General features: G+C 42.3%; 1 protein-coding gene across 1 annotated transcript in view; it reads right to left on the bottom strand.

The window, feature by feature from the left end:
• MSH2 (mutS homolog 2) overlaps positions 1 to 11,098 on the bottom strand; it is an 83,793-nt gene that overhangs the window by 63,133 nt on the left and 9,562 nt on the right. Inside the window, exons 2-6 of the mRNA XM_004699750.3 lie at positions 10,464 to 10,618; positions 7,348 to 7,626; positions 6,279 to 6,425; positions 3,763 to 3,912; positions 3,007 to 3,140 (exon numbers count right to left, since the gene is read on the bottom strand). Of these exons, the coding sequence (XP_004699807.1) occupies positions 3,007 to 3,140; positions 3,763 to 3,912; positions 6,279 to 6,425; positions 7,348 to 7,626; positions 10,464 to 10,618 (865 nt within the window). The remainder of the gene's footprint in view (positions 1 to 3,006; positions 3,141 to 3,762; positions 3,913 to 6,278; positions 6,426 to 7,347; positions 7,627 to 10,463; positions 10,619 to 11,098) is intronic.

Here is an 11,098-nt window from a genome sequence, read left to right as displayed (position 1 = left end):
AGGGGCGGTTAATCTGTACGGAAGCAAATGGCCTCCTCCTTCTCCCTTGAAGCTACTGGTGGGTTTGAACTGCCAACCTTCCAGAATGAAAGCACAACCTGGGAAGACAAGATCTCAAGAGGCTTGATATCCCATCACACAAGCACCGCTCATGTCTGAATTTCCAGCGCTCACTCTATGAAAGTCTTGTTTCTAACAAGCCTGCCACATGAATGGAATTAAACTTTATATACAAAGAAATACTCTATTAAAAACTAGACATCAATATGAATATGAAATTCACATTCACAAAGTATTTCGCCAGCTTCACAAGAGTAAATGATTTTATATGCCAACATATAGACATATACATAATCGATATCCTTCCCCAAAGGGTATTTCTAACTTTGAAAAATGTGCAGGAATTACCAAGACAGCAAATAAACCTCTGAAAGACCAGAAGAAAAAAACTGAAAGACAAAAGCAACAGTCCAAACAATCTATGCAAACACGAGGACTCTTGGAACCCACCAGAAAGTGGGGAAAAAACCTGTATACGGGCAGGGTTCCTAGTGTACGTTTGTACCAAACAGACTGTTAGCTAAAGTATAAAATAGGAAAGAAATTCCTAGAAACTCGCTCCTAAAAGGTAGTAAAACCGTCTCGAGGGAAATAACAGCATCCGTGCCCTGACTCAAAACAGAAACTCAGTGTAAGTGCAGGTGAGTGAGAAGAAAGATGAATGGTAAAGCACGTAATGTAACTCACAGAAAAATGACGGTGGAGTGAGGCAAGCTTTCCTTTCTGATAGTCTATTTTGGATATAACGAAGTCAGACACAAGCAATGGAGCACAGTGTGGCTGAGGCTCACGCAGAGCGGACGACTGTGAGGCACTCAGCAAGATGCCAGGCACGGAGCAGGCACCGCACCACCACTCCCCTTCACGAGAGGGCCTCCACCGGGAAACAAGAGTGCACAGTAAGGAACGCCATTAGTGCACAATAAATAGTGCACAAGTAACTCCAGTGCCATCGCAGCTCCTGAACCTGACCCGGGACACAACACTGGACAAGACGCATGCGCCAAACTCAAGAATCTAGGCCCAGCTGTCAATCTTCAATGTTCTCATAAAAAGAAGAAAAAGAGAAAGCTTCGCTGTCCTAAATGCAATTCACTTCACAGCCACATACTGTAAAATGAACACCTCACTCAGATACTCCACTACCAGGATGAGGGGGGGTGGCGGTGTTAGATAATGAAGGCTAAGAACAATGTGATTTGTTGGGGGGCAGGGGGGGGGACAGTGATTTGTTGGGGGGGGGAAACAAAACCGTTGAAGACTGCTTTTGTGCCAAGAATTGCAGGAAGGTTTACACGAGAAGGCATGAGCTCTCACAGCAAGAGGATGTGAGAAGGGAAGGCAAGGGCAAAGGGTCGATCTGTCTGTCTGTCTGGAGTTTCAGTGCCGGTCCTTGAAAAAGCCTTCCTGCTTCAATGAGTTACTCCAAGATTACGAAAGTACAGAATAAAATACCTCTCTTCATTTCTCTTCAAGAAAGAAAACTGGGGAAGATTAAAGAGAGAAAAGGCTTCTCTTCCCCTGCGGCTGCAGAGAAGTTAAAACCATCCTCACCAAGGGCCTTTCTAATGAGTCCGTGATCGCAGACCACAGATCCCATGACAGGAATCTGTAGCCTCCACACAAAATCTTCTATTTGGAGCTTGCCTTCTAATGCTAATTCTGATAACATTTCCGGGTTTTCCAGGGTCCAAATACATAGATGTTCTAATGACTTCTTTTTATCCACAAATCTGAAGATAAAAATATGCTGAGTGACTCTGCTACAGCTTGGGAACTGTTTAACTTTCACTTGTTTGAGCAAAGTAAGAGGCAAGGGGGAAATTTTGCTCGTTTAGACCAATCTCTCTCACTTGGAAGTCTTTAGGAGAGCGGGAAACCTCATCTTTCTCCCAAGGAGCGGCTGGTGGTTTCCACGTGCCGGCTGTGCAGCGAACGGTCTAATGAGTAACCGCTACTCCACCCAGGCTCCTTGTCAAACGCTAGGGTGAACTACGAGCATAATTATGAAATTTAAGTAAGGCTTCTAAACAGACAAAAGTAATTCTTGCTAAAAGTCACAGCCTCGCTCTCTACTGGGGTGCAGGAAGGTGGGGTACTTTCGAGGAGCCTCTGGGATGGTAGTGAACGGCTTCTTGAGTTGTGCTGTTGCATAGATGCGGTCATGCTGTAAAAACTCATCAAATGCACACTTAAGATTTGTGCTCTTATTTATATTTCACTTAAAATTTTTTTAAAAGCGTTATCTAAAACAGATGAAAACATAAAATGCATCCAACTGCTATTCATATTCATTCAATTTTCCAACTTTCCCCATACTCAGTTTTAAATTTCTTCAGCTTAGGCTCCTTGAACCCTGTCTACGTGAAGAAAAAGCGCGTCCTATGCCCCAGACACCATTCAATACCCTTTATACATATGAAGGATCTAGATCTCATACAATGAAGTCATTGCAATTATTCATTTCGTTTTAAAGATGAAGGAACTGAGCTACAGGGGGACTGAGAAACGTGCCTGAGATCACACAGGGAGCACACTGGTCAAAGCAAAATCTGAACCAAAGGCCATGCTGTGAAGATGCTGCCACACTCCCTCCCCAACATCGCTGCTCTGTGGTGCTTGGTTGAACTGTGATTTGGCTGAACGTCTGCAAGCATCTTGGCTTTCCACACAATTCATACATACTTTGTCTTCTAACACTGGTTGCAATCCCCACAATGCAACAGAACTCTTCCCACTTCCCCCTTAGGTTTACCATTTCCCTAGAAATAGTACTTTATCTAAGTAAGCAATTATTCAGAAAAGTAGGTTCTTTGAGGAGCCAAGGCCATGACTAGTCTCTTGCACAGATGAAATGTTAATCTACGCACAAGATTGCCTGTCAATAACAAAATCACATGGAATCAATGAGTTCCTCCAAGATTACGAAAGTACAGAATAAAATACCTCTCTTCTATCCGGTTCTTATCCAAGAGCGGCTGCTTAATCCACTGGTTAACCAATCTCTGCCCCTGAGGAGTTTTGCACTTATTCAGCAATGCGGCCAGAGACTGGGAGCCGGAGGTATCCTCCACAGATCCCTAGGACAGACACGAGACGTCAAGAGCATGGTTGGTGAAGGTCTACCATGACAAAGAATTTAATTTGGGAACAAGAACACGCAACACTTCTCAAAGCTAAAGTGGGAAATTAACATAACAATTCCGCTTCCGAAAAGCAAATCTTCAACTTACTTATCTGCCTTTCCTCCTGTACAAAACCAAAGCTTTAGATAAGTCATCGTCATTTCAGGCATCAAACATCTAAGGAAGTAATTTTAAAAACAATATACATCCCGACAATATACATTGTCATTCACAAGATGTTTAAAAATAGCATTTGTGCTGTAGGAGCCACCAATAAAATGATTAATGTATATATTATTTGTATAGCTTAACACTACAAAAATAAAACACGTTTTATTTTTATTGTTAGGTGCCTGGGACTCGGTCTTGACTCCTAAAAACCCTACATACAATAGAACAAAACGCTGTCGGTCCATCGCCACCCTCACAATTGTTGTTACATAAAAGTCAGTAATTCAAAGCCATCCATTTTAACGATGACATTTCAGCATATGTAAGTTCCTTTATATGTGTCTTCAGTACATATCAGAGAATACACTTCCAATCACTCGGTACTTTTCACACAGCTATTTCTCACCTGGAAGAGGTTGAGGGCTCTGACCGCAGCAATGTCCAACTTCATGTACTGGTTAAAGTCGAACGTTGTCAGTTCAAACTGTCCGAAGTTTGAGTCGTCTGATAGGAGTTCTAAAAACTTGATGACTGCAGACAAGGAGGAAACTGCAACCTGAAAGACAGAGAGATTGCTGTACATCTAGAGATTTTTAAAAAGCCAAAATGAAATGAATTTTGAACATTCCCAATCCAAAACCAAAAAATTAGGTAAAATTTAAATAAATCTCTTAGAATTAAAAGCCAATTCTTAGAAAATGAAAATCTACTGCAATTGTAGCACATTTCAGTGGTCAAAAGTTCAAGCTACCCAAATGCCCCCCAGGAGTAAAATGGGTAATTCTGGCATGTCCCCAGACAGAGCCCTTGTTATTACCCTGCTGTGGATTCCGCCCGACTCCTAGCAACCTTACACAGAACAGAAGGAAATGCTGCCCGTCGTGCACCATTCCCATGAGCACGGCGTTGTTTGAGCCCATCGCCACCGCCCCAGAGTCACTCCCTCTCACTGAGGCTTTCTCCTGCACTGCCCAAGCATGATGGCCTTCTCCGGGAGCTGGCTCCCCAGGGTGACCGTCTAAAGTAGATGCGATACGTCTCACTATCTTCCCTTCCTGGGAGCGTTCTGGCTGCATCTCCTCCAAGACAGATTTGTCTGTTTGTCTAGCAGGTCACGTATGTTCCTCACCAACCCCACGACACAAATGTGTCCATCCTTCTTCGGTCTTCCTTTTTCACTGTGCACGTTTTACGTGTGTATGAGCCAAGTGAAAGTGATCGTGTCTCGAGTCAGGTGCACCTCCGTTCTCAAAGCAAGCGCAATTAAAAAAAAAAAATCAAATCCACGATTTTATTTACTTTTCATTAAGTTTTAGTCTTTCGGGGAGACACACAGCATCATGTGGATTCTGTATCCAAAGGCCTTACTTGGCAAGTAAGTCGCTTCAGAAGTTGGCAGGTGCCACCTTTCCCAGACTACCCTAGCTCCGTTAGGTTGCCACCAGGAGTCGCTGTTGCTTTTTATTTTGTCCGCGAAGCATGCCTCTTTAAACATCTTCAATTTTCATCTTGGGCATAAATATCTTCAATTTTCAGAAGAGTTGCAGCCTCCTTCTGGTTCTGGAGATCTCGTTTATAACCAGCAAAACTGGCTTTGGCCCAGAGCCTCCCACACACAGTTGCTGGTTTAGGAGCTCTGGCCCCAGCAGGTGTCTTTCAGCTCCAAGATGGCAGACAGGGCGGAGTCCTCCGAGGTCTGAGATAGCTGCGCCCTAGCGAGGATCAGAGGGTGGTGTCTAGGACACAGGGCAAGGTGCTACCAGGGCAGCCAGAGTCAGATCAGGCAGCAGAGTGAAGTAAGGCTTTTGATGGTTTCCACACTGAAATTTCTTTAATAGTGGGATTACTGCTCGCTCATCCACACTGGTTTATTGTCATGAACAACAGAATTGGCTAGATTTTCAATTGGCTCAAACTATTACTTGATGAATAATTATGTCAAAATAAAATTATAGCCGGATACCCAGACTAACCAAAAGTTCATTCTAGTTTGAAATTTACTTTGAGTTATAAAATTTGCTGTCTTATTTAAATAGATCCCTGAAGGGATAGTAGTTAAATGCTCAGTTGCTAACCAAAGGTCAGCAGTTCAAACCCACCAGCCACTCCACATTAGAACTGTGTGGCAGGGGATTCGGGAAGGACCCACAGACTTGGAAGTCTTATGGGGCAGTTCTACGCTGTCCTATAGGCTCACAATGAGGCATGAGCTCGAGTTATCTTGGCAGTAATGGGTTTGTGGGGGATTGGACCTTGCTTAAACAGACAATACAAGTTTTCTTTTTCCTGATCAGTATGTCAAAAATTTTACCATCAAAATGCACCTCTAGTCCCCTGGCATCCAGCATTTGACCATTGAGATCCACTTCAACCAATGAAAACCCATGGAAGTTGTATACATATTCATTTTAACGACTAATCACACATAACCCACACCAGATCTTAAGTCAAACTGCTTAGATGCGGTATTTGCTACACGAATATTATGTGCTGTAGATGGAGTCACACTTATTATCTCCTAATCTCCATCACTATCCTCTGAGACAGGTATTTTTTATCCTATTTAACACTGGGAGATTGCCTCCCACATTGGTGAAGTCATTTGTCAAAGGCTGCATCCACAGTTGGGAAATAATGAGATAGTCAGTCTTTCTTCCATTCACCATGCAGACACAGTGATCAGACCTGTTCAAATGCAGCCCTCAAGCCTTCTATACCCCGAGGACATATGTAGTACGATATAAAGACATTACACTTAAGGCTAAATTCAAGTTTTTATAGTCATTGTTACCACTTTAATCAGAAACCAAATCGACAAAATATCGCTGCTCCCCAGTTTAGGTTTTGAGATAATGTGGAGGTACCACCTTTATAAAATGCCACGACTATAATTTGAAAGACTCACATTCGCAATCCACTGACCTGATTCTCCATTTCTGGCAAGACAGCACTATTCATCTGTTCTCCCTTTTTGGCTTTCAGTAACCGGTTGAGATCCTGACAAATATCTTTTGTGGAAAATTCCGTTCTTTTTCGATCCGTGATCATAATTCCTCCTCGCTGAATGACCTACGGTACAAGAAACACTTTAAATGACTTATATTCAGACCTTGCCGTGAGAAAAGAAGCCTGCAACAGTGATGAGCACAACACGGCCCGGGCTCATCGGCCATCAGCCCACGCGGCACTGCTATGGCGCTGCAGGAAGATGGCCACACGGGCGGGGGGGGCTCCCAAGACCCGTGGGATGCTGGAATTAAAAGGTAACAGAATCTTCCAGGAACGTTTTGGAGCTCCTTCATAAGCATTAACACACATTTTTTAAATCTACAGACTAAATGCCCACCTTAGATTTGGCAAGTACTTTCCAAATAGTCCTGGGGGTATCTGAAGTCCGAAAAAGGAAAAGAATCCTTAGAACATGCCGTCCTTGAAGGAAGAAGCATCCCAATAAGCCACACACTCATACAAATGGCAATCGGAAGCTCCCTGAACTGAGAAAGAGGAGGAAGAATCTCTCAAATCCCTAGGATTATCCGGGAACGACGCAAATGTAACCCAAAGGATTCCTTTTTGCTTGTTTGATAAATCCATGCTAAATACAGAATTGTATTCATTATCGTTTTCTTTCAAATCACCTTTTTTAAATCAATTCTGAATACTTGAAGGTTGGCAGTCTGTTACTTTCAAAAGGAAGGGAAGGAGGGCAGATGGAAAGAGGAAGGGAAAGAGGGACAGGGAATTGGTCTGACGCAGAGAAAGGCTTTACAAAGAAGCCTCTTGTTCTGATGTCCTCTATATGAAAGATACAATGTTTTCTGTACAAGATAAACATCAGGGCACTCTTCAAAAAGAAAAGATATTGTAGTTAGATACCAAGACTTGAGACTTTCATTACATAGTTTTCCTCAAATAAAACAGCCTTAAGCCCATGAAAAAGCCCTCCCTCAACTCAGATTCAGGTCCCAGCCCTAGACTCAGCTTTCCTTACCTGCCTCAGCTTCCCCATGTCTCCGGCCGTCTCTCCTGCTGGTAAAACGCATTCCTTGGGTCCGAGCTGAACCAAGAGAGCTTCAAGATTGGAGAACTGGTCGTTGTCGGGGAACTCGCACAGCCCCAGCTTCCTCTGAATGGAGTCCACATACCCGACGCCAACCTGCCGCTGGCCATCAACGGTGGACATTTTAACACCCACCACGCCAATGGAAGCTGACAGATCATTGCTACCAAACAGAATGTCTTCAAACTGAGAAAGGTTGCCTGGAGAAGCCTGTGCAAAAATAACGGGGGGACATTGTGAGACACTGTTGAACTTATTTTAAATTATACCAGCAAAGAATTCCAACTCTAATGAATGACATTAATAAAATGTTTCATAACAAAAAGAAATGACTTGCAAGCATATATTGCAAAACTTATCACATTTTCTATAAAGTATCCCTGTCTTTCCGACTATCATCAGATTACCAGGACACATATAAAACTAATGATGTGATAAGAGTTGTATGAACTCCTAATAAAATGATTAAAAATTAAAAAAGAAAACGATAATGGCAACATATGTACAAATGTACTTGACACAATAGATGTATGTAAGAATTGTGTTAAGAACTGTAAGAGCCCAATAAAATGATTTTTTTAAAATAGCTATCCTACCAAAAAAAAAAAAACTAATGATGTCCATACTGATTTCAGCCTTAGGCCAATTCAGTCAACTGGCATGAAGACAGTTCCCAAAAACCAGGACCTGCATCTTAGTGGAGCAGCATCTGAGGTTTTGGCTTGCCAACGGCCCTCTAAGATACAGCTATGGGTGTCAAATTGCCAGGAACTAAACAAAAGGTCAGAGAAGAAACAAGTTAACCCACACAACAGTCCTGTCTACCCTGAGACCAGAAGAAATAAATGGTGTCCAGCTACCTACCACTAACTGTTCTGACCGAGGTTAAAGTAGATAGTCCCAGAGAGAGGGAAGAAAAATGTGAAGCAGAACTCAACTTTTTTTGTTTTAAGTCAGACAAACTGGAATAGAAGAGAACAGAGGAATCCTTGGCTCTGTCATCCTGAGACACATTAAATTCCCCTTTAAGGTCACCCTTTAGCAAACAGCAAAATAGCACACAAAATAAAGGATCTGACCAATACAGTCGGTGCTCTACTTAAAAACCACCACCAATGAGACAGAAGGTCCACAATGACTCAACCGCAAAGATGAAAACACAAGGGAGCAAGTTTGTGGCGTGACATTGATTACATTTGTCACTGTGGAAACATCCTCTTTCATGCTCTTCTGTTTGCCCCATGTTCAACTCCCTAGTTCCCTTGCTCCCCATAGGGAAAGGTAAAAGTCCTTTAACATTATATGTAATCTGAAGAAGGTGGGGTCTAAGGTCCTGTGTTAGTCTAGGTACATCGGAGAAACAAATCCACAGAAAATCATATGTATGTAAAGAGAGTTTTATATAAAGAGTAAGTGTACATTAAGAAAGCATCCCAACCCAGTCCAGTCCAAGCCCCTAAATTCAACATTAACCCATATATCTGACACCGATTTACAAAGTCCTCCTCAATCTCACAAAACACACACAATAACACCGACTGCAGGAGGACAGAGAATCAGTGGATGTGTAAGCATCTCAGCGCTGGCAGGGGTCTCCACATGGCTGCTCCAGCACCCAGGGCTGCATCAGGGTAGGTCCATGTGGCTTCTCCTCAGGGATGTCTTGCAGGAAATGAGCCTTGCCAGCTGAAGCAGGGAACTGGCTAAGGCAGCTGCACCCTGATCCGACCATCAGAGAGCAAGAGACCCGAGACTAGAAAGGCGAGGCTCACCGAGCCATTAACTCTCCACCCTTCAACTATCCCACAGGTGTTTATCGACCAGGTTAGCACAATAAACCTGAACTATCTCAGGTCCTATACTAACCTAAATCTACTATTAAGAACATGTGAAAGAAATCAAGGAGATCCGCTATTTCAAATACCATTAATCTTTTTTTATTCCCATTAATCTTTTACAATAGATCTAGTAAGCTAATTAAGAAGGACAAATCAAGAATAGTTTTATACTAAATTTCTTTAAAAATATCAGGGAGATTTAATTTTAGCCCAATAAAGATACTTTTTAAAAAAAATCAATTTATTGGGGCTCATACAATTCATCACAATACATAGATCAAGTGTGTAGAGAACATATATACATTTGTTGCCCTCATTATTCCCAAAATTCGCTTGCCTCTTAGGTTCCCAGAATCAGCTCATTTTCCTTTTTTCCCCCTCCCCCTCCCTTCGTCTGCCCCCCGTCCCCCATTCACCCTTGATAATTTATAAATTATTATTATATAAAGATACATATTTTAAGATTTCCACCCCCTGACCTAAAAGACAGGAAATACAAGATTTCATATTGAAGAATTCTGGCATGACCTAAGAAGTTAATGCCCACTTAACAATGTCCCATGACTTACAAAAATTATAATCTAAAGAGAAAGGCAGACCTACCCAAAGTTATCTACATATTACAAATGTGCATACTACTGCAGGAACGATTCATCTTGCATGGTAGCTCCTTTCTGACAGTTCCTTTGGGGGGGTGCTATTTTAGAGACTGTGGTCGGTCATGAGGATGTGTATGAAGATTATTTACATCTCATAACCATGAGGGTCTTCCTCCATCAGTCAGCTGTCCAGACCCCTCATCACGAGCAGAGGATTTAGCTGCATTACATTCCCATCCAGTCCCTCAGTGAACCAGTTTGTGGGATCCCGTCGGTGACAGCACTACTTGGAAAACCGTAACATCAAATTCTTCCCTAATGCTGGCATTCAGCATTATGTTGAGGCTACTTATTATTCGCAGCTCGGCTGCTGGAACAGTGATCAAGCACAGAGCATTCAAATTCATCTTAAAATGATGAACTACTGACTTTCTGAATTGCTATTAAACAACTTTTTTTTTAAGTCACAGGCTAAAGAATATTCCAATCTCTGAAAGCAGTTACCTGCCACAATCCGGCTAACATTTTTAAATATACACAATCATAGAACTCGCTCACACTTTTCATTCTTTCTCGAAGTAAAATAAGTAAACAAAAAGCAAGACATTACCTTGAAAGCCAAACACCAATCATTCTCCTTGCTGGCCTTGTTTCCAGCTCTGTTCTTATACACTTCAACTCGATACTGACGGACGAGAAGAAGACTTTTTACAAAAGACTCGAAATTCATTTTACTGAGCACCACACTCTCCAGGGTTTTTGCTCCTAAAGAAAAACAGGAACGATACATGCGGTGAGCTTGAGGATTTGAAGCAGTAAGTGCTCACACGCCGAGCAGCACAATGGTTCCAAGTTACGCTGTTTTCTCACTCATTTAGCCAGTAAGCTGATTACTGAACACTGATGCATCCCAGGGGCTGTGAGGAGAGCAGTCGAAATGCTGAATCGACAGTCACCTACCACCCACCTCCCGGCTCTTGGAAGCCTGCACAGCAACATGAGAAATCCTTAGGAAGGCATGTTAGAAATATGTAATTACTAAGGCACATCTCATTTTATGGTGCTTCAGATACTGACTTTACATGTTGCTTTTTAACAAATTGAACGCTGTGGCAACTTGTGTGCATTGTACACTGCAGTCTATGATTTCATAATGTGATTGTACATTGTACACTGCAGTCTGTGATTTCATAATGTGATTGTACACTGTACACTGCAGTCTGTGATTTCATGTGATTGTACATT

Source organism: Echinops telfairi, unplaced genomic scaffold (genome assembly GCF_000313985.2).
Source record: "Echinops telfairi isolate 266 unplaced genomic scaffold, ASM31398v2 ScPeMD7_7475;HRSCAF=8513, whole genome shotgun sequence".
In the NCBI taxonomy this organism is placed as follows: Eukaryota; Metazoa; Chordata; class Mammalia; order Afrosoricida; family Tenrecidae; genus Echinops; species Echinops telfairi.
This window is presented reverse-complemented; position numbering and strand designations above follow the sequence as displayed.